Below are 24,018 nucleotides of genomic sequence, written 5' to 3'. Positions count from 1 at the left end.
TATTAATGCTTGTATTAAGTTGGAATTAATACAATCTAGATGTTTATAAATTAATATGTCGAATCATCATGAGAACCTTGTAGAAAATGACTACAAAATACAGAAAAAGAAGACAAGGAGATTAAAATGATAACATGGAAAATAATTATTGAACACAAAGAAGGTAGAAAGGGAGGAATAAAGAAACAAAAGATACATAAGATATACAGATAACAGGAAAATGGTGGACGTAAATCTTATCAATAGTAACATAAAAGGTAAATGAATGAAACATTCCAATAAAGGTCAATAGGTTGTTAGAATAGATAAAATAAAAAGATCTATTTATATGATGGCTACTGAGATACAGATAGATGGAAATAAGAGGATGGAAAAGATATGCCATAAAGCAATAATCAAGAGAGCTGGAGTGGCTTTAATAGCATTATGCAAAAAAGAATGTGATAAAAATGGTTATTAGAGACAAAGAAGTATATTTTATAATAATAACAGGATCAGGCCGAATGTGGTGGCTCATGCCTGTAATCCCAGCACTTTGGGAGGCTGAGGCAGGCAGATCATGAGGTCAGAAGTTAAAGACCAGCCTGGCCAACAGAGTGAAACCCCGTCTCTACTAAAAATACAAAAAGTAGCTGGGCATGGTGGCGTGTGCCTGTAATCCCAGCTACTTGGGAGGCTAAGGCAGGAGAATTGCTTGAACCCAGGAGGTGGAGGTTACAGTGAGCTGAGATGGTGTCACTGCACTCTAGCTTGGACAACAGAGTGAAACTTCATCTCTAAAATAATAATAATAATAATAATAATAATGATAGGGTCAATCCATTAAGAAGATATAAAAATTATAGACATTTATGCATGTAATGACAGAGCCCTAAAGTATGAAGCAAAAATGGACATAATTGAAAGTACAAATAGGCAATTCAACAATATTAGTTGGAGACTTTAATATTACAATTTTAGTAATAGACAGAAAATCTAGACAGTTGTTCATCAGGTAAATAGAAGACAATAGAATACCAAAAACCAATTAGATCTAACACCCATCTATTGAACTTCTTCTAACTATTGAGCAGATTACAAATTCTTCTCAAGTGTTTATGACATATACTGTGGAAAAGACAATATATTAGGTCATAAAACAAGCTTCAATTAACTTAATAAGCATGAAGTTACACAGAGTATGCTTTCCAAAGCCAACAGAATGAAATTAGAAATCAACAGCAGCAGGAAATTTGGAAAAATCACAAATCTGGGAAATATAAAAATGCACTCTTTAGCAACCAAAGTGTCAAAGATTACATCACAATGGAATTAGAAAATAGTTTAAGATAAAAAATCCTAAAAACACAACATACCAAAACTTAATGTGATGTGTTGAAAGCATTAAATAGAGGCAAATTTATAGCTATAAATGCCTATATTAAAATAGAAAGATCTTTTTTCATTTCTTTGAAGTTTAACTTCTCTGTTTTTTTCTTTAATTATTTGTGTTTTAGGTGTCTTACTTCAGAGACCATTGTCTAATAAATGAATATTTTTACCTACCTTGAAGAGGTAGCTCTTAGTTTTAGCTCTTATAACTAAGTCTTTAATGCATTTTGAGTTAATTTTTGATAATGGTCTGAGCCAAAAGCTTAACTTCATTCTTTCACATGTATATATTCAGGTTTCTCAGCACCGTTCTTTGACAACACTATTCAACACTATTCTTTTCTCCATTAAATTGTCTTAGCATCCTTGTTGAGAATTAATTGATTATTGATGTGTGGGTGTATTACCAAACTTTCCACTTTATTCCAGGTATCTATCATTATGCCAGTACTACATTGTCTTCATTACTTCAGTGTTGTAGTAAGTTTTGAATCTGTGAAGGGTGAGTCATCCGTATTTGTTTCTATTTTTCAAAATTTTTGGCTATTCCTTGACACTACCATAGTAATTTCAGGGCTTGTCTGTCAATTCCTGCAAAAAATCCAGCTGGACTTTGGTAGGGATTGCAATGAGTTTGTCGATGAGTTTGGGAAATATTGCCATTTTAACATTATTAAATCTTGTCATTCATAAGCATAGCATATTTTTCCATTTATTTAAGTGTTCTTTAATTTATTTTAACAATATTCTGCATTTTTGGGTTCACTTTTCTTGCATTTCTTTTGTTAATTTATTCCTAAGCACTTTTTCTTTTTGATTCTATTGTAATCAATTTGTTTCTTAATTTATCTTTTGATTACTCATTACCAGTATATAAAACTATAACAGGTTTTTTACATGTTTATCTTGCATTTTGTAACCATGATGAACTTGTTTATGAGCTCTAATAGTTTCTTGTAAATGCTTTTGAATTTTCTATATATGAGATCATGTCATTTTAAATAGAGATAATTTTAATTCTTCCTTTCAAATCTGGGTACCTTCTAACTGTTTTTCTTAATTAATTGTTCTGGCTAGAACCTACAGCACAATTTTGAATACAAATGTTACAAACACACACCCTTGTCTTGTTTTGAATTTAAGGGGAAAGCTTTCCATTATTCATCATTATGTATGATGGTAGCTGCACATTTTACATAAATGTCCTTTATCAGGTTGAAGAAATTCTTCTTACTTCCTACTTACTCAGTTGTTTTTCTTCATGAAAAGGTGTTGAATTTTGTCAAACACTTTTTTGCCTTTACTGTAATCATGTATTTCCCCCTCCCTTTTATCTATTCTCATCTTCTATTAAATTGATTGATTTTTGCATGTGGAATAATTATGTATGGTTGGGATAAATCCCACTTGGTTGTGTTGTATAATCCTTTTTATATGTTGGTGAAATCAGTTTCACCAACATATAAAAACATAGTATTTTCACCAACATAGTATTTTTTGAGGAATTTTGCATGTATAGTCATAAGAGATATTGGTCTATCATTTATTTTTTATGTCTTTGGTTTTGTGTCAGTATAATTCTAGCTTTATAGAATGAGTTGCAAATATCACTTTCTATTCTATTTCCTGGAAGAATTTGTGAAGGATTGATATTAATTTTTAATTAGCTATTTGGTGTAGTACCACAGTAAAGCCATTCTGTTTTTACTTTGTGGGAGGGTTTTGATTACTAATTCATTCTCTTAATTGTTATAGGTTTATCTAAATTTTCTATTTCTTCTTGAGTCTGTTTCCATAGTTCATGTCTTTCTAGATATTCTTCTACTAACTAGTTTATCTCTAATGACTAATGCTGCGGCATATCTTCTTATTATTTTATTGGCCATTTGTATAAGTCTTTTGATGTCTACTCAAACCCTTTGTCATTAAACAAATTAAATTATTTGTCTTTTTACTGTTGAGATATAAATGTTGTTTATATTTTCTTGATACTAGGCCCTTACATGTATGTGGTAAAATGGGTCTGGATTTTCAAAATGTCCCTGGTGTTTTGCCAGCAGGGAATGTTCATTTGCTGACTCTCTCCAGGGTTCCTGGCTTCCAGCTATAGGGCTGGTTTCCTCTCTGAAGGCTCTTCTTTTGCATTCCCCTTCCTTACAAATAGTGTTCATAGTGAAGCACTTCTCAAAATGTAGCAGGACGAGCCGCAGACAAAACTCAGACAGAGAGTTAAAGAAGGAAGGGGTTTATTTGGCCGGGGGCATCAGCAAGATTCCTGTCTCAAGAGCTGAGCTCCCCAAGTGAGCAATTCCTGTCCTTTTTAAGGGCCCACAACCCTAAGGGGGTGTGTGTGAGAGGGTTGTGATCGATTGAGCAAGCAGGGGGTACGTGTCTGGGGGCTGCATGCACCGGTAATTAGATATATTGGAACAAAACAGGATGGAGATTTTCACAGTGCTTTTCTATACAATGTCTGTAATCTATAGATAACATAACTGATTAGGTCAGGGGTCAATCTTTAACTACCAGGCCCAGGGTGTGGCGCCAGGCTGTCTGCTTGTGGATTTCATTTCTGCCTCTTAGTTTTTACTTTTTCTTTCTTTGGAGGCAGAAATTGGGCATAAGACAATATGAGGGGTGGTCTCCTCCCTTAAAAGAAGTTCATTTTGGAGAGCTGTAGGCATGGGGGTGGATATGAGGTTTCATCCCCATTGCCCTGAGGGTGACCAGTGGATAAGCTGCCCAGATTTTGATTCCACATAAGAAGGATTGCTTAACTCTGGAACTTGTGTACTGCCTTTTTGCAATAACTTCCCCACTACCAGGTGGAGTAGTGAGAATCAAACCAATGTTGAATATCTTCTCTGCTGGGAATCTGTGGAGCAGTTCTGGTTGAGAGCAGAGTGCACTCAAGGTGATGTGCTTGGGGCCACAGAGTGGGATGGGAGAGTGGCTGAGATGTCAACGATGAGTCCTGAGCTTGTGGTCAGGAGTCCAGACCCTGTGCTTAATTAGCTGTATGAACTTTCACAGGTCACCTAACACCTCTGAGGTTTGGGTTTCACATCGATTAAATGGGTTTAATACCCAGGAACCTGACTACCTCGAGGTGGTCTTGGGGTCAGGCCTGCAGCTCCAGCCTTGGGGGTGTTCTGCCTGGGCAGCCATCAGGGGAGACTACTTGAGGAGAAGGAGGCGGTGCCTGGGGGTTAAGAAGATGGTGCTCCTCCTTCAGGCTAATGGGAGGGGGAGTTCTTAAATGTCCTGGAGTATCCAGGTCTGGAGAGAAGAGGACATGACCTGAGGCTCAGCAGGTGGTGGTGAGTTTCAGGCTGTTGAGGCTGTGGCAGAGGGAGTGTGAACTTCTCTGCCCCACCCCTTTGAAGTACCAGGAGCAGAGCTGACACAGGCTGAAAGGGAAACTTAGTTGTGATGCAGCCAAGAAGAGCCTGTCAGCTTCTGTAGGGGGTTCTCCTTACCCTGAGTGTATAGGGAGGTGATGACCACTAGTGGGAGTGGAGAAACCACACAGCCGCCTGCAACAAGTAAATGCTGATGTTTGCATTGGAGATGTGGGGAGTTAACATTCTCCACAGGAGATTTGTTCTTTTGCTTACAGCTTCTTACTTAGGCAACTGAGAGTTGAAGTTTTTGGAAAATGGATAAAAGAAATTTAACTTATTATACGAGGTAGGGACAAAGTAAAGTCACCAAGTTCAGGAAGGGCATAGCCCAGCCTTGCTGTAAGAGAGTGACTTCTGTGCCTGACCATAGGCTGACACTGGTGACCAGGGCCACCTGGGGCAGAGCTGTGAACCCAGGGAAGCAGGTGAGTGTCAGGGGAGGGTATGCGAGAGAACAGCAAGCTGGCTGTGCTTGAGAGAAGGAGGCCTGTCTAATACACTGCCAGGAACATCACAGAATGAGGTTGTACCTTTATCTTTTCTACAATTACTTATCGACCATGTGCGGTACTGTAAGGGCTGGGAGGGGATGAAAGAGCTGAATGGCCTTCTCTAGACTCGTGGGCTGTCTCCCCAGTAGTAACTTGCTGGCCCTGCCCTTGAAGTGGGGAAGAGTGTGAAGGGCTCCATGATCAAGCTCGTCCTCTTTTCTTACCTCGTCCCCCTCTGCTGTTTCCGCTGCAGCTGAACAGGCCATCAGGCAGCCTGCCATGGGGCCCTGCTCCAAGAACCGGTCCTTCTGCTGGGCGACTGTGCTCCTGGTATTCATCAGCCTCCTCCTCAGTGAGTGGCAGGGTCCCTGGGAAGGGAGGGCAGTTGGAGAGGGCTGGGCTAGGTTGGCCCTGACCACTGGGTGGGCTGTTCAGGTTCTGATGTCTTTGGGCAACAAAAAGAGAAAAACACTCTGTTATGATTAACAACTGCAACATATTTGGTTGGAGTCCCAATATGGAAAGAATGAAAAGTTTTTTGGTGGTGAAGAGGCTGGGAACCCTGAGCCAGGGCTGCCTTGGCTGTATTGAGGGAAACTTTACCCACTGTCTGGGCTCAGGGCTGAGCTCCAAGCAAATCATCAGAAAGGAGAGGTCCCTTGAAAGTCTCAATCTTAAAATTGTTTTTGTAGTTTGATTAGTATTCATTTTAAACATTAAAAAGAACTTATATTTGGGTAAAATGTGTCTATAGTGGGCACCCTTCACATCCCTGTGAGTTGCATTTTCCTCCCCTCGGAAATGCTGCTCAGACCCTCAGATGAAACCATGTTTATCACAGCACTGTTCTAGGAAAAACCCTGGAAAGAAACAGGAGGGGCCCATCAATTCAGGAACATGTGAACAAGCTGAGGAGTATCTGTTCCATGGCATATTATAGAAGCTTACAAAAACAAATGTTCCCGTTATCTGGAAGGAATGTTCAACTTCCATGAAGTAAGATGCCTAGATTTCCATCAGCAAGATTCAGGAACCTGAATACAATACAATCTTCATTTTATAAAAGGAAACACAGCCACCAAACTTTAAGTGTTTATACACCTATATGTTTCTAAGACTATGTTAAAAATGTGGAAGGAATCAGTAGATTGCTAACATGGGCTACAGGAGGGCATAAAATTGGGAAGGAAAACATGGAAAGGGAGAAAGTAGGGAACACAGAATGTTAAGCAAAAAGTGAACTGAAAGAAAGACTGTCCAAATCTAGGCTGTATGTCACATTTGCTATTTTATGAACAACTATATGTTTGCATTTATAATAACATTAAATTTTAAAATGAGAAAATAATAATATCTAGTGCATATGAATATTGATGAAAGCTTTGCTATCATTTTTGCTTTTATATCCCAGCCACTAGCTGAACTAACTTACAGGGCCAAATCTAATGATTAGAGAGCACTTATAAAACAGGAGTTCTTGAAGGAACAATGAGCTTTGCAATAGCAAGAAGTTAGTTCCCAGTTCTGTCACCAGCAAAACGTAGGCTTTCTCCACCTCTGCAACGTTGGTTATCTGGAAATATGTCTAACTGTGTAGAGTTTTCTTTATAGGCCCTGGGGTTGGAAGATTACTAAACAAAGAAAAAGAAGGCAGGAAGGATGAAATGAAGGATGGGAGAAGGGGAAGGAAGAAGTAAAGAGAGAGAGAGAGAGAAAGAAGGAAACAACTTAGAATTTCTCATTTTAGGGGTAGAAGATCTGTGTTCAGACAAAGAAAGTGATTCCCTCAGGGAACCACTGGGAAGGAATGAAATTGAAATTGGTTGTTCCATCAGTCCCGACCTTGTGGTACTGAATGAGACAAGCTCCCTTGCAGTGAAGTTTGGTCAGAGGCTGTTTGTGGAAGGAACATCACTGTGAAATTGCTCTGTTTCCTCTTAGGAATCCTGAAGCTCCAGAGTTGGAGGCATTTTTTCTGTGGTTTCTGGATTATCCCTGTTCTAGTTCACCCTTGACCTAGGGAGAGGGATGGGTGGTGAAGCAGTGATGATGAAGGTGGGGATGAGATATTTGTCCTGATCATCCCTAAACTCTTACAACCTTTCTGAACATGTGTTTAGATGGGGAAGTGTGGAAGGGAAGGAAAGAGCCCGAGGGTGGCTCAGCTCACATATAATTTCCCAGGGACAGAGGTAGCTGCAGGTGAGGGTGGTCCTCAACTTGGGGGGACCCCCTGACCATAACAATAACAGCACTTACTGAATGCCCACTCCGTGTCTGCCAGCAGGGAGCTGGAAGAGAAAGGGTGTCTGCATTAGGGGCTCCAGACGCACACACGAGACAATGGAGATGGCACCAAGAAGTGCAGTTTGGACATCAAACATGAATGGTTGGTTTGTGAGTGTGCTGATGGGGGCTATGTCAGACAAATGAGCAATCTTTTATGTTGTTTACAGAGCTTGAAATTGTATACAATTTAAATGAATGTTTAGCTCCACCTTGTAAATGACCAACCACTCCCTGTCTTGTTCTCTCTTCTTCAGGATTAGCATCTCTGTAGATCAAAGAACTCCTGCTGCCTTCCTTCCCTCTCTGAGTCTTCCCTCATCTTCCTCCTGGCTGTGCTCACCATCCAACTTCTGGGGCAGATCCTTCCTAACAGCCTGAGGGCGGAGCCTCCTTTCTCCCTGGTTCCCTCATCCAGGAAGTGAGCTTGTCCAGGCTGGCAGTTTAACCCTCTGTTAGCCAGAAGTCCCTGCTCTGCACTGCCACTGAAAGTATCTGCTTCCCCTTTTCAGAAGAGGGCAATTGAGGTGGAGGCCGCGGCAGCTTCTCAGTCCTGCGGGGCTCAGATGACAGTGCAGCTGAGCTAGTCTAGGGAGGGCAGGTGAGGGTGGAGGAGCTCACGGGCAGTATCCTGCAGGGGAGGCCTTGGGCTGGGGGGTAAAGTAGGCTCCAGGTCTGGCTCTGCCCTGTGTGACCGAGGACAAGTCTACCCCCTAGAGAGTCCCTCCTCTGTTAAAGCAGGAGCTTGGGCAGAATCACCCCTGAGTCCCCCTCAGCAGTGAGGCTCTGGGAGTTGGTGACTCCCATGGCTCTACCAAGGTCTCTGCTCTGTCACCCCATCCTGTCCTGTCCTATCCTGTGGTCTGACAGGCACTGACAGCCAGTGAGCCTGTTTCAGGCTTCTTCAGAGAGAAGACTCTGGGTGTCCCTGTGGCCACTTCCTCAGCCCTTGAGGGAGGAAGGGACCCTTCCTCTCTCAGCCTCCTCTACCTGACCCTCTGCTTTCTCTGCCTCTGCTCCTAAGAGGGATCTCAGGGGCCATTGCCCTCAGGCCACCTGCTGAAAGACATTGTATATAGGTTGTTCTCTAACTGCTATAAAGAACTACCTGAGACTGGGTAGTTTATAAAGTAAAAAGGTTTAACTGACTTTCAGTTCTGCAGTCTGTACAGGCAACACGGCTGGGGAGGCCTCAGGAAACTTAAATCATATCACAAGGCAAAGGGGAAGCAGGCACTTCTTACATGGCCAAAGATGGAGGAAGAGATAGCAGGGGAGGTGCCACACACTTTTAAACCACCAGATCCTGTGAGAACTCACTCACTATCATGGAAACAGCAAGTGGGAAGTCCGCCCCCATGATCAAATCCCCTCACATGGGACCCCCTTCTCCAACACTGGGAATTATATTTTGACATGAGATTTGGATGGGAACCCAAATCCAAACCATATTAAACATCCACTCCCTTCCCACAGTGTATGGGAATGTGGTCTGCACACTGCAATCAGAAAGGCCTTGTGCAGCTGTGGCATTTAGAAGCTGCTAATAAAAGCCTCAACCAGACCTTTTCCTATCTGCTTCACAGAAAAGACTCGCTTATTTCTCAATGATCCCTCTTTCAGTGCTGGCAAGGGGAGAGACAAACATTATTTTGATCAGAATTATCCATGAAAATGCCTTAGGAAGGTCCCCCTGTGGAGTCTGAAATGTTGTTTCTCTAGCTAGGCCATTTGTCTTATTTCCCCCAGTCAGAAAAGAGGACTGTGCTTTTGAGCCCTACATTTGATAGAGCACTCATGTTTTTTGTCTATTGTTTTGCCAAAAATTGTATATTTAACCATGCAATTAACTCTGAAAGGGATGAATGGGATGCTTACTAATTAATTAATGAGGGGCCTAGTAGGATGTTATAACCCATTCAAAGGGAGCATCAAAGATACTTCTGTAGGCCAGTAGGAATGCTGAAATGAATTTACCAATAGATGCCCTGTGATCACAGGGTCTGTGGTATTTGTGGGTACACAGATGACTGTCTGGAGGATACACACTATTTAAAGTATTTTCCTTTGGGATAAGCCATATTTTGAACTTTTACTTGAAGCAGCTCTGCACCCTGTATAATTTTCAATGTAACATATAACACTTTTATGTTATAAACAACCTACCAAAGAAAGGGGAAAATGGATAAACCAAATACAATTAATAATATAATTTTTTTAGCTCACACTTGGAATTAAAAGTAATCTCTCTTTTCTTCAATTTTTTTTTATTGTTTGTAGAAATGGGGTCTCACTATGTTTCCCAGGCTGGTCTTGAACTTCTGGCCTTAAGCCATCCTCTGGCCTGTGGCTCCCAAAGTGTTGGGATTACGGGTGGTGTGAGCTATTGCACCCAGACCTTCCACCCATCTTTACCTCTCCTCACTACAAAGATATCTCCTCACTACAAAGATGTTCTTAGCTCCTTGGTAATATGGGAATTGATGGCGGCTGTGTGTGGACACAGCAATGAACTTCCTTTTAAATTCCAGGCTTTGGTAAACAAGAAGGTCTTGAGTGGAGCTTGACACTCTGCAGCCACGTATGGGATTTAACTCAGAAAATTTAACCCTCTGAAATTCATCCTTAGACCCAGGAAGGGACCCCCTGAGAGGGGCGGCTGCTGAGGAGGAATGGATACCAGCCTGGAAGCTGGGAACATCTGGTTCTGATTCCAGGTGGGCTTTGTGAAGTAATACTCATCCTGACGTAGAGAGTAGCTAATGTCAATACGAAAATTACTGAATACTGTACTGCAACATTTTCTCTGTTTAAACCCAAAGAAGATTTCAATGAGGTAAGCATTTTCATTGTTTTCGTAACACATATGAGAGAGCTAAAGTCAGAGAGGTTAAATAACCGCTCTAGTTCACACAGCCAGAAAATAGAGGACCTGGACTTAATTCTCACCGGCTCTAAAGTCCAAACTTTTCAGCACTCTGTGAAACCAGAGTCACGTCACAGACTGGTGACACCAGCCAACTACATCACCTAGTTGACTCCAAAATAAATTTCAGTTGTATCTAAGAGTAAACATAAAATTTAAAACCGTATATGTACTTAAAGAAAACAAGAAAGAGTCAAAAACCTACTTTTGAATTGGGGGCTATCTTTTAAAGCAAGATACAAAAAGAATAAGCCATATAAATGGATACATCGGACTTTATGCAAATAATATTTTGGCATTGCAAATAGTCTGCAGGTAAATTTGAAAAATAAACTAAAAAAAATAGTGTTATGTTAGAAAAAAAGCTAATTTTCTTAAAATATGTGTAACTCCTATAAGCTGACAGAAAAAAACCCCAATGGATAAAGCACATTAGCTAATAGTTCATAGTTCACAAAAAAGGCAATAAGAATGACTTAGTAATCTAAAATGACAATGATGAATATCATTTATAGAGGAAATGCTCATTAAAACAATAAGGAGATATTTTCCCCTATCAACCTGACAAAGGGCGAAAAGTTTGATCATTACGTTTTGGTGAGAAACCTAAATATTATTGGTAGGAATATAGATAAGAACACTCTTTGGAGGTAATAATATGAATCAAAAGTTTAGGTATGCTTGCCTTTGATCCATTAGATCCACCCTAATGATTTTCCCTAATATATACACACCAACATGTGCAAAGAAACAAATATAAGGATATTCATTGCAACATTGTTTGTGGTGTCAAGCGGCAACTTAAGTATCAGTAGCAGAGGAGCGTTAGAGCCCCACAAGGAACAGTATGCAGACAGGACATGGGACACATCTACTTGTAGAGATCCTGAGTGGGCTCCAACAATTGTTGCTTTGAGAAAAGGCAAAGAACAGGACAGTCACATAGCATGTTTTGTGTATGTGGAGATTCACATGTGTGCATGTAAGTGCATAAACTATCTCTGCATGGTAACACAAGACACTGATAATAGTGCCTGCCTCTAGGAACCAGAACCAGGCAATGGGAGTCAGAGATAGGAGAAAGACTTCATTTTCAATCTCCTTAATTTCCCCCTCCTTTAAAATAAAAAAAAAATGAATGTTTAATCTGATTAAAATCAAAAAATTAAAAAACCTCTTGGTATTGCTAAAATGCAATCTCTTCAGCCTTTTCATGGGGATAATAATCTGTAACCTCCAACCTTGAAGTGTCCTGAGAATCATCAGAAATTCAGTATCTGAAGGAGCTGCCGAGATTAGGGATTGGGAATGACATTCATGGAAGATGGGGAACCTGTTTCCCAGACAGGGAAAGCAAAGAGAGAAATCCGCCTACAGTAACTGTAGCAATCCATGGCAGTTGGGCCCTGATAATAGTAACAATCATAGCAACTAAACACTAGGGTTGAGTGCTTTTTAAAAAATGTATCATCTGTATTAATGCTTGTAGCAGACAATGAATACCTGCAATTTTTATCTCTATTGTTCATCTGTGGGAACTCAAGGGCTAGATAGTTTAACAATTTGCTAAAGATCACTCAGCCAGTAAATATGGTGGATCTGGGATTGAATCAAGGTCTGCCTGATTCCAGAGCTTGTGCCTCATGTGATTTGCTGGCCAAAGGCCCAGCCCTGACTCTCCAGGAATCCCTGAAAGGGTCAACATGTAATCCTTGGGTGCCACCTGTCTCAGTTCATTTGTGTTGCTATGAAGGAATAACTGAGGCTGGGTAATTTATAGAGAGAAGAGGTTTATTTGACTTATGCATCTTCAGGCTGTACAAGGAGCATGGCATCAGCATCTCCTTCTGGTGAGGGGCTCAGGAAGCTTCCACTTATGGTGGAAGGTGAAGGGCAGCAGACATCACATGGCAAGAGAGGGAGCAAGAGAGAGAGGTGGGAACTGCCAGGCTGTTTTTCACAATCAGTTCTCCCGGGAACAAATAGAGCAAGAACTCGCTCATTACCACAAGGATGGCACCGAGAGATTAATTAGGGATCCACCCCCATTACCCAAACACCTCCCACGAGGGCCCACCTCCAACACTGGGGATCTAATTTTAACATGTGATTTAGAGGGAACAAATAGCTAAACTATATCACTACCTTTCCTGAGTTCCTGCATTAGATTCCTAGGACTGCCAGATAACAAGAACTGAGTGGCTGAAACAATGCAAATTTATTGTCACACAGTTCTGGAGAGTAGAAGCCCTAAATCAAGGTGTTGACAGGGCCACACTACCTTTAAAATCTGCCGGGGTATATTGGTCAGCTATGGATACCATAACAAAATATTATAAACTGGATGGCTTAAACAACAGAACTTTATTTTCTCCTAGCTCTAGAGGCTGGAAATTCAAGATCAAGGCTGTGGCCAGTTAAATTTCTGGTGAGGCCTCTCTTCCAGTTTTGCAGAAGGCTGTCTTCTATGTCCTCACATGGCCTTTCTCAGAACACATGCATGGAGAAAACTTGCTTGCTTTTTGACGTCTCTTCTTGTAAGGTTTCTAACGTTACTGGGTCATGGCCCCACCCTTATGAACTCATTTAACATTACTTCACTAGAGGCCTCGTCTCCAAATACAGTCACACTGGCTGTCAAGGCTTCAACATATGAATTTGGGGGTAACATAAATATTCATTCCATAATAAGAGAAACCTGTCCTTGCCCCTTCTTAGCTTCTGGTGTTTGCTGGCAATCAGTGGTGTTCCTTGTCTTGTAGCTGCATCAGTCCAGTCCTCCATCTACACACGCCTTCTCTCCATGTTTCTTCCCATTGTCTTCCCTCTCTGCATTTCAGTGTCTGTGTCCAGATTCCCTCTTTTTATAAGGACATCAGTCATATTAAATTAGAGACCATCCTCGTGACCTCATCTTAATTGGACTATATCTGCAAAGATCCGATTTCCAAATCAGGTTGTCTTCTGAGGTGCTGGGTTTAGGACTTCAATGTATCTTTTCTGGGGGATACAATTCAACCCATGCAGTCCCTCTACCTCTCCCTCAAGGACATGCCCTCCAGACCAGGGGACACCAGAGTCTAATAAATATGTCTGCAGCATCACCTTCCATGTATCCTGGGTTGCCCGGCTGGAATCTAAATTTGTTTTTCTTCTTTGTTTATAGACAGATGAATCTTTAGATAAATGACCAAACAAAAAATTACCCTCAAAGAAGCCTTTCAAAACATTTCCCCAAGTGTTCTCCCTTGGCGATGAAAGTACAGTATGAGCAGGTCACATTTTGGGGAAAGAGAAACTAGACCTTTAGGATTTTAAGACACTTCCTGTGGGGTACCTTCCTGTGGGGAGTATGGGGGTGGGGATGTCACTGTATAGATGCTGGGTGCAGTGTGGGAGCTCATTGCTGGGGAGGGCAGGTGGCTCAAGGTTCTGGGTCTGTGAGGTGGCTGTCCTGGAAAGAGGCCGTGTGTGTGAGGTGAAAGTGGCTGTCTCCCACGGTCCCTGCATCTTCAGCCTCTTTGGGCCACTTCCCACTATCAGGGAAGGACCTTGGGACATGGACGGCCAGATGGCCTTTCTCCAGAAGCTTCAACATCATGGCCAACACCTCCCTTCAGAAATATTTGATCCTTGGATGGTCATCTTCCTACCCAAGGGAGAGTTAATGAAGGCCTTGAGCAAGTTCAGTTCACCTGCTTGCTCTCCGGCCCTCTGCCTGCACCTGGCCACAGAGGTGCATCTACTCCCATAATGGAGGTTCAGGATCTAGTGGCAATGGCTGCCCCAAACCTTGGCTGTCTCACCACAGTCTCTCTCTCATCCCCTCCTCCTTGGGGCAATCGAGCACTGTGAATGGCTTTAACTTGGATGGGCTAGGCCACTTTGGTTGACAGTCACCCTCACTTAGCGTGGACTTGTGAACAGGCAGCCAGATTCAGAGAAGGTGCAATTGCCAATCACAGCAGTGTCCTAGCACTCACTGCAATTGGAAAAGTGGAAATTTGTCTGGCTTCTGTCCATGTGGCAAGATCCACCAGGAGCAGCCTCTACTTAGTGGGTATCACTGGTCTCCATTCCCCAGCCAGCACATTACTCCAGGACAGGCTAGGCTGGACTCCTTCTCGTTGAGACTCAAAGAACCCTGAAATACTCAGCATCTCGTGGGTACATAAAGGAAGAGGTTGGAGCTGGGAGAAGGAAAGACTGCACTTCTACCCTTTCTGCTACTGACAAGTGCGCACTGTGTCTGGGGACCTGTTGGACTGTGGCCTTTGTGCCCTGGCTTGTTTAGAGGGCTTTGGCAGCACAGCCTCATCTGGCTCTCCTCAGCAACTTTTGTGGGCCGGGTCAGGTGTCTGTGCTGCGCCCCAGGATGTTCTGTGGGAGAGCATAGGCCCCCTCTTGAACTGGGTGTCAGAGGAGTGTGAGATGTGGGAGGAGGACTGTGGAGGAGCTGGAGGTGATAGGAGGAGGCTGGTGGCTGAATATTTGCTGCCTCTCCTGTATGGTCCTAGGCAGAACTGGACAGGGCACTGTCCCACTGACAAGGTTTGGGTGTTTGTCCCCTCCAAATCTCATGTGGAAATGTGATTTCCATTGTTGACGGGGGAGCTGGTGAAAGGTGATTGGATCATGGGGGCAGGTCCCTCGTAAATGGTTTAGCGTCATTCCCTTGGTGCTAGGTGTGTTCTTGCTCAGTTAGTTCACATGAGATCTGATTGTTTAAAAGTGTGTGGCACCTCCCCCTATCTCTTACGTTTGCTCTGGTCATGTGACACATTGGCTCCCCTTTGCCTTCAACGATAACTGTGAGATTCCTGAGGCTCCCACCAGGAGCACATGCTGGCTCTCCACTTCCTATACAGCCTGCAGAGCCCAGAGCCATTTCAATATCTTTTCTTTATAAATTACCTAACCTTAGGTATTTCTTTACAGCAATGCAGTAATGGACTGACAAACCCACTAACCCTCTGATGTTGATCCTGAAGGCCTGTAGCCCTGGTGCTAAGGGGCGCTGAGCCTGGGGTGGGGCCTAGTCCCTTGAGGGATCTGAAGGGAGGGGGTGAAGCCCTGGCCCAGATGAGGGGCCTGGTGAACTGAGTTAGGGAATAACTGGAAACAGAAATATTTGAAACACTTCCACATCTGAGGATTGGCTTTAGCTGTTCTCTGCTTCCAGTGAGAGCCAGACAGCAGCAAGGTACTGGCAGGAAGTGGGGAGAAATTTACACATTAGAGAGAGCACTGGGCACCCTGCAACTCAGCAGCAAACCCAGGTGGACCTGAGCTGCTTTAAGGAGGAGACAGTTCTTCCTTCAAGATCAAGGGTGTTCTGTGGCAGTTTCCCCAGGTCAAGATTGGTCCCACCCTGGTCCCCAGGAAGGACAGAGGTCTCTGGGTTTATTGTGGCTGTGCCTGGTGGGCAAGGAAGGGCTCAGGAGGAGGCAGAGCTGAGGTGGCTGTGGCCACTGGTCAGGGCTCTGTGGGAGACAGTGACTGAGGGAGACTGACCAGGGTCCTCATGGGCACTGCGTAGGGAAGTGCTTTCTTAGTGGCAGGGACACAGCACAACCAAACAGTCCGTCTGCTCCCCCACACTTTCAGCCCCTGGAAGTTAGCAGGATCCCCTGGCTAGTTCTGTCCAGAAAATATGGGCAAAGATTACATCACTTCTGGACGGTGCAGTGAATGACCCATGGGTGCCTCTCTTCTCTCCTCCCTTCCCTACCGTGAGGGCTGAGGATGCTGTGAGGAGGGTGTGGGTTCCATATTGAGCTGCTACAAGGTGTGGAGCCTCCATCCATGAGTGACATGACCCTTCCCTCACTATCCCTTGTGCGACATGTAGTGTGAGTAATAAACAAACTCCCCTTGTTCTAAGTCCCTGACTTTTGTAACTGTTGCCACAGGACAACCTGCCTAATTCACTTCCATCCTATCCTGCCCTATCCTATCTTGACTAATTCCCTTCCTAGAAGGAAAGGCAAGGGAAAGCAACCTTCGTCTTTGCCTGAGTTATGTATTGTTGTGTGAGTTTTTACCCTAGAACTTATTTCCTTAACACAACACTAGGCATTGTTTCACAGTTTATGGAGGTCAGAATCCAGGTGTGGTTCAGCTGGGTCCTGTGGCTCAGGGTCACAGAGACTGGAATGAAGGTTTTACCCGAGGCTGCCCTCAGCTCCCTGCCATGTGGCCCTCTCCACAGAGCAGCTCACAACGTGGTATCAGGCTTCATCAGCCTGAACAGGAGAGACTGATGGAGACAGAGGGTGTGAGCCAGACAGAAGGGACACTCCATCACTTTCATGCTTTTGATCTAGGAGCTCATTTGATCCTTACTGTCATTATGGGGCAGGCAAGAAAATTGAAGATCGATGGGTTCAGCAACCTGCTCTAGATCACACTCCGCTAGAACCAGGACTTGATTCCAGACTTGATTCAAGTCCATTATGCTAGGCAGCCCTCCCAGAATGAAGGGAGGATTTTGGATGGACTTCTGTGACTCTGACCCAAAGTTCTGTGGTTTTCTTATTTGTTCTTGATAAGGAAATACTCATGTTTCCTGTTTCCATGCCCTAGGTGTTTGCAGCACTGCAGCCAACACTTCTGGAGTGCATAGCTCTGCAGTGAAGGATTCTGGAACCTGCATTCATCTGAAGGGCATCCGAGGAGGTTCTGTCTTGTTTAATGTGATTGAGAGGCTCAGAGTAGTTGGAGGAGGTTCTATGGGCTTTGGATACTCTGTCAAATCATACATTGTTGCTGCGAGTCCACAGGGGGGCCAACTCTCCAACCTGGTGGAGCCTGGAGGACAAGTTCAAGCAGAGGGTCCATGTACCCAGCATGTCATCCCTGAGGATTGAGAACCTGGCCCCTGAGGACGGTGGGCAGTACTTTGCCGTCATCACCTCTACTAAGGGAGAAGGGATTTTCCAGGTTTTCTACCTCACTGTCTATGGTGAGTGACACCCCTTTCTCCCCTATCCTCTGGCTTACCTGCTTTTTTTCTCTCTAGAGTGTCACATAGGCCCCATGCAAGGTTCCATTCAGACACCGGCCTTCAGACTCCATTTTCTTCACTAAAAATAAGGCACATGAGGTCCCCAGAGATAGAGAGCAGAGCTGAGATTCACACCAGGGAATGAAGCTCTTTCAGTGTTTTGGGAGAGGAAATGGAAATTCATCAAAATAGCAATTTTTCCAATAACATTAACTGTCCTATATATGATTAATGTTACTTAATTTGTTTAGTAGTTTTTTACTGCGGATGGAACAAATTGCCAAAAATTATTGTGTTACTGAAAGCAATACAAATTTATCATCTTACTGTGCTGTAAGCCAGAGGCCTGACACAAGTCTCTGTGAGCTAAAATGAAGGTGGTGGCAGGGCTGTATTCCTTCTGGGTGCTCCAGGGAAGAGCCCATTCTTTTGCCTTTTTCACCTGCTAGTGGGTGCTGGCATCCCATGGCTCGTGACCATCATCCTGTATCTCCTAATAGAACACTGATGTTAGTGTTCCATTAGAAGTGTCAGAATCATCTCCCTATTTTAAGGTCAGCTGATTAGCAAACTTAATTTCATCTGTGACCTTAATTCCCCTTGCCTCACAGCCTAACATATTCCCAGGTTACCAGGATGGGTCCTGGACATTTTGGAGGCCACTGTTCTGCCTACCACAGTTGGGAATCCTTGTGAATGGAGTCCTCTCAGTCCCCTCTCCTCTCACCCAGCCCCAGCCTGAGGCCAGACTCAGTCACACAAGCTGCCATAAATCCACATCTCAAAGACTCCATATGTGTAGGAGAAAGTTTACACCACAAAACATCTTAGAAATCTCATTTAGCCAACTCTTTCTTTCCCTAAAGTTCCTTTCTGCATGGGGAAGTATCCTGCCATGGAGAGAGTGGCTTTTGAGCTTTAGGTGCCACATGATTTCTCAGGCTGGCCTGTGAATCTGATTTTTCTCTTCTGTCTGCACCACAGGTTCAGTGGCACTTTCTAAGCACACTCAGAGTCATTGTTCCCAGTCACTATCACCGCATCTCCCACAGATGTGTCTACTTTTGGGAGCATGAGCCTTTCTCTGGCCTCCCAGAGCTGACCTGACATCCTGCCCCATAAAGGCTGTGCAGTCACAGGCATAGCCTCAGCTGGAGATTCAGGGAAAGGACACTGGGCCAGTACAAGCCCATCTTCCCGAGACTCCTTCTCCTTCTTGAAAAGACCTCAATTTCCTGAAAATTCTGTGCCTTGGGAAGTGAGACTCTTGCCTTTATTTTCTTTGGGACGGTTTTAAGACATGTTGAATCTAGAGAACCAACATGGAGCTAAACTCAGTGGCTTCCCTTCTTATTTCATTTGCTCAGTATTTAGCTTTGGGCAAATTGTGTTTCATCCATAGAATACACCCACTTGCTTGCTGTGGCTGCAATGGGAAAATGATGAGAAAGTGTGATGTGCAATGTTCTTCACACATGTGAGATTCCCCTCTTTTGTCCCCTTCTGCCCCAGAGCCTGTGCCTCACCCTGAGTTCCTGGCAAAGTCACTGCCTATCACACCAGGCTTGTGTAACATCACCCTGGAGTGTAGAGTTCCAGGGGCCACAGAGGACCTGAATATGACTTGGGAAAGCAAGGGCCTCCTTGGAGAGCTGGAGCAGAGAGAAACACCAGGACCAGCCCCCAACCCCTGGACCCTGCCTGGGAGCCTGCCCCTGAGCCAGCCGAACAGCAATCTCAACTACGTGGTCAGCAACCAGGTGGATCAGAAAGCTGATACTTTAGACCTTGGGAAAGTCTGTGCCCAAGGTGAGTGGTGAGTGTAGCCTGCGGGATAGGAGAGGCTGCCCAAGCTCAGGTAGCACTGGGGTCTAATGGTTCTGGGGTCTCTTCTCCACCATGAGCATTAGCACCACCTTCTACCTGCTCACCACACACAGCAGTGTGGGAGTCACATACACCTTCGTTCTGCCTTTAATCATCTCTCCCATCCATTCCCTCCTCTTCACACCCCCACCATGTCCCTGCTGGTTCAGACAGCAGCCTTCCGGAAGCTGTCCCACCCCATCCATCCTCCACTGAACATCCAGAGTGGGCTTTGGGAAAAGTGGGTAAGATTGGGTGGTTGTCTGTGTCATCTGTGGGATCTGGCCTCCAGTTACTCCCCCATGGAATTCAGGTCTCAGATTCTTCTCTGCCCATGTTTCTGGCCTCACCTGTGCACTTTGCACCAAACTGCTTGCTTTTATTTCCGAACATATGTTCTGCTTCTTGTAAGCTTCTCAGATTCTGAACATGCTGTTTCTTACTCCATCAGCCGTCCCACACCTAGTGTCCAACACTTCCCTTTTTATTCCTTTCCACATACTCCTTTCGGCCATGGCCAGCTTTATGGGCACAAGACACATGCAGTCACACAGGGTTCTTCAGTCAGCAGCATTCTACAATGGGTTAAAACACTGCCATTGCTGCCTGCAAGTTTTTAATTTTTAATCAAGGGATTTTAAATTTGCATTGCACAGTGCCCTGAAAATGATGTATCTGCTTCTGCACTCAGGCCCACCTCCTTAGGGAGATGTCCGTGGCCCAAACAGTGAGTAGTAATGATGTGTTTATGTCACTGTCTGCCCAGTAGACTGCAACATCTTGATATTTTCCTTTGAATCCCTGTGCCAAGCAAAGCTCCTGGCAACATTTGCTCACAATCAGTGTTCATTGAATGAATATATGACCTGATACCGTGTATGCAGCCTTGTCCTCTCCAACCCTCCCTCCAAGAGTCACTGGGGGATCTGATGTGTCAGCATCACATTAAACCGCCTGCCACCTCCTCCCTCACCCCCATCCTGGAGTGTTCAGCACTTAGCATGACCACAAGTCCCTCCGGGCACAGACTCCTGCCTCCCTCTGACTCTCCTTGCCACAGCTTCTCCCTGCCCTGTCCCTCTCCTGCTGCAGTGGGGTGCCGGCAACTCCCAGGGCTGGTGTTTTGACACAGCCATTTCCTGAACTTGGTGCTCTTCCTTCCTGGAATGCCCCAGGCTGAATATCTGAGAAATTCCTATTAGCCCTTCAAGCCTCAGTTTAGCCAGCACTTCCTCTGGGAGGCCCTCCCTGAAGACCTTGTACAAGGTGGAAACCTGTATCACAGCTACGATCTCTCTGTCTGGCAGTTGGTATTTTCTGTCTTCCCTCGTGGGTGCTGGGCTGCTGTGGACATTGTCTTGTGCATGTCCGCATCCCTGGTATCAAGCAGCAGCTCCTAACCGGTTGAATGAATGGACCTGCCATGCTCCTCCCTTTGTAGCTTCTGCACCAGGCTCCTTCCCACTGCTCCACCTGCTTTCTCTCTCTGTCTCTCCTTTGGTAATTTGTATCTCAAATTATCTCCTGTCTTAACATTTTCCACTCTCCCCATGTGACAGGAACAGGTTCACACAAACAGGACATGGTTAGACTGCTGCCAGGCATCCTAGGGGCTGTTGTGGGTGTGCTGTTGGTACTGGGAGCTTGGCTCTACCTTTTGAAGAGGAAGAAGAAGAAGATGGAAAGAAAAAGGCGCAAGTTGCATTTCTCCTGACGTGCCCAGACACCTCCCTCCCTCACTAGAACCTCAGCTCTATTTCTCTGAATTTTGCTCCCAGGGAGTGGACTCTGCAGAGGGGATGATGGGTGTGGTCTTGGCCTTGGGGTTCATGGCAGTGGGGAGGCATACACAATTTCAAGACACGGATTCAAGCTTTGATTTTGTCTCAGGTGGAGGATTGCAGGAGAACCAAGGGGTCAATGATGGTGGCATCCCCTTTCAAACGCTCAGCCAGCAAGTGTCACAGAAGGGCAAGGACAAGGTGAGTAACTGGGACACTGGCCACCCTGGGAACTCCCAGGTCTCTCTGCCCAGCCTTGGGCTTCCAATTTTGGGACCTGCCATTTCTGGCCCAACTTCCTGTTTATCTATATCTGGACAATCAACAGTATTTACTAAGAAAATTGACATCTGGGTGTGATGTAGTGCTGGGCACTTTAGAGGAATTCATGAGCAGTGCATGTCAGTGGGTATTGGCTCTGTGGGTCCCTCCACATCCTTTTTATCCCTCAGCTGATCCAACAGCCCTCTGTCTTGTATTCCAGGGCATCGGTGAACAATATCTGAAAAAAAAGAGGAGTCTGTCACTCCTCTCTACAGTGAGGTCTGTTATCCAGACCAGACCATGAAGATCATTTGATTGGAGGAAGCAGGAGGATCTGGCACTCCCAGGACACCTACACTCTAAGTCTAAATCCTGCAGACCCCCGCCTTTCCCAGCTCTGGTTCAGTTCCCGCTTCCCCTTGTCTGTGTTACTCTAACCTCATAGCCACATTTCTACAGGGTACACATGGCCTGGTTGTACTCTGTGACACCTCCCCAAGCTGTCCTTACACTTGGGCAGGGGCTGTTCTCCATCACTGAGATGTCTCCTGACCCCTCTCCTCCAGAAGCCTTCCCAAGAGGAGCCTGTCTGATTGAGCAGGTGGTGAATTCCGACCACCTCTGCCATGTCACTGGTGTGTATACTTCTGAGGACACAAGGCAGACATGGGAACAGTGCAGAAGTGTTGACTATGCTGCAGAGGAGGGAGATAGGATCTGTTTTCTGGATGCTGAGTTTGAGGACAGCATGGGTGGATAGAAACCCGCAAAGGAACAGGCCATGGCATCTTTTGCAGATTTTGTGTAGGGGTCTCTTGGGGGTATCAGGCAGTGTGTGTGTGTGTGTGTGTGTGTGTGTGCGTGCATGTTGGGAGGACTGTCTAGTGCACATTATACAACTGAACCAAAGCCACCTTTCTCATCACCTGTGCTAATCTGAGCCTAATTTTCAGCCTCAGCCTGTGGATTCAAACTCAAATTCCTGTAGAGTGGAAATAGAAATGTCTATCATCTCAAAACCTTCCCAACCTCTGTGTCTCAGGGAGTGACCCTAAGAGGCCACAGGTGGGGATTGTCTTAGAAAACAGCCTCAGCTCTTCCCTACTCCTAGGATAGTGCACTTGGTTGTACGAACAGATGTGAAGTATCCTTCCATGCCCCCTTGGTGAGGGCTACTTGGGCTCTGATGGGTGAAGCTATTGAGAAGATCTAACCCAGCCCTCTCCAGCCTCTTCTTATTCTGACCCTCAGTCTCCCTCAGCCATGCTGGCCCAAACCCTAGGTCAACCACTTCTCTGCTCACTTGCATCCCTCTGCCTGAAATTAGTTTTCTCTCTGTGCTCCTCACCCTCACTCCCACCTGCTGAAATTCTAGCGTGCTGCTCAAAGCCTTTCCCAAGATGCCTGTTCTATGAGCTTTATGAATCCTAAAGGTTTAAAAATGACATTTCCCATATATGACTTTCCAGAACACCTTGGGCACTATGTATGGTCCCTGCCACAGTTTGCCCTGGGTTGGTCATGAGTCTTCCTGCAGTACCAACCTGGGCTCTCTCAAGAGGGTGTGGGACTGTGGGAGGACAGGATCAAGAAAACAAGCACCTCTTGGTGTAAAGGTTCTGGACCACCTTTCTCCCATCTCCCATCCTTCTGCTCAGCAGAGGGAGATGCAGCACAGGAACTGCTGATAGACTCTCTGGTGTGGCTCTACCTGGAAACAGGGGTGGACACAATGAACTTCCTCGACTATACATGTCCTGAAGTCCTAGTTGGAGACTTCCTTACTCCCTTATCAGCTTCTTATTGTAAACCTGGCCATGCTTCCACCATGGTATATGGGTGGTTCTTCCCTCCTGAGGAGTCCTCACCTTCTTGCAACCTCTGCCTCCTGTTTGAATCCCAGCTTTTATGCAGAGATGGGCTAACTCTAGTACCACGAGGTGCTGCAGCATGTCTAGTGGCCTAGATCCTTGGGTTCGTGGTTTCACTCACGCCAACCACAGAAAACAAAGGTCTGAAAAGAGTCTCTGTTAAGAGATTGAGCACTAGGTAATAATCCTAAGTACTTGCTTAGGATCCTAAGTATTGCTTAGGATGGTGGATGGGTGAGAGAAGACAAAGAGTATTCACAGTAGGGCTTCATTTCTACCCTCTTCCCATTTAGGGTGCACAGAAAGCTGAGGGTGTGCAAATCTTCTCACTGGCTTCCCAGGTGACTGGCCATGACTGCGTGTCAGTGTCCATTAGACCTGGGGCAGCGTAAGATGTGATCAGCAGCCTACCTTCCCACAGTACCAGCGGCAGCAAAAAAAAACAAAAACAAAACCAAAAACCAACAAACAAAACAAACAAATAAAATAAAAAAAGAAGAGGAACAGGGCTTTTGAGGCTGTTTTGAACCAGTTTTTGTCCCAGGCACTTTGCAAATATTGTTTCTTTTAATTCTTATAAGAATCCACTAGGGTTGGTATTGGTCACCAGCATTCAAAAGTAGATGGTGGTGAACTCTGTACTTTCGGTGCAATTTTTCTATATACCTAAAACTGCTCTAAAATAAATTGTATTAAATGATAACTTTTAAAAAATTGAGAAGGCTGCCTGGAGTGGTTGGATGGCACCAACG

General features: G+C 44.8%; 1 protein-coding gene across 1 annotated transcript; it reads left to right on the top strand.

Annotated features, from left to right (window-relative positions):
* The first annotated feature begins 10,302 nt into the window (after positions 1–10,302).
* On the top strand, positions 10,303–23,444 carry LOC134808731 (SLAM family member 8-like). Its single transcript, XM_063796535.1, has 4 exons — positions 10,303–10,388; positions 17,064–17,442; positions 18,997–21,332; positions 21,616–23,444. Exons 2-3 carry the CDS (start codon positions 17,328–17,330, stop codon positions 19,302–19,304), a joined length of 423 nt encoding a protein of 140 aa, XP_063652605.1. The 5' UTR covers positions 10,303–10,388; positions 17,064–17,327; the 3' UTR covers positions 19,305–21,332; positions 21,616–23,444.
* The last annotated feature ends 574 nt before the right edge of the window (positions 23,445–24,018 follow it).

The sequence above is a fragment of the Pan troglodytes genome, chromosome 1 (assembly GCF_028858775.2).
Source record: "Pan troglodytes isolate AG18354 chromosome 1, NHGRI_mPanTro3-v2.0_pri, whole genome shotgun sequence".
Taxonomy (NCBI): domain Eukaryota; kingdom Metazoa; phylum Chordata; class Mammalia; order Primates; family Hominidae; genus Pan; species Pan troglodytes.
Note: the sequence above shows the minus strand (reverse complement) of the source record. Positions and strands in the feature narration are given on the sequence as shown.

Excerpts from the sequence above, each read along its gene's own strand:
- LOC134808731 (XM_063796535.1), top strand. The coding sequence starts at position 17,328 with ATGTCATCCCTGAGGATTGAGAACCTGGCCCCTGAGGACGGTGGGCAG. Across the intron at positions 17,443-18,996 it reads TTTCTACCTCACTGTCTATG|AGCCTGTGCCTCACCCTGAG; the intron begins GTGAGTGACACC and ends CTTCTGCCCCAG.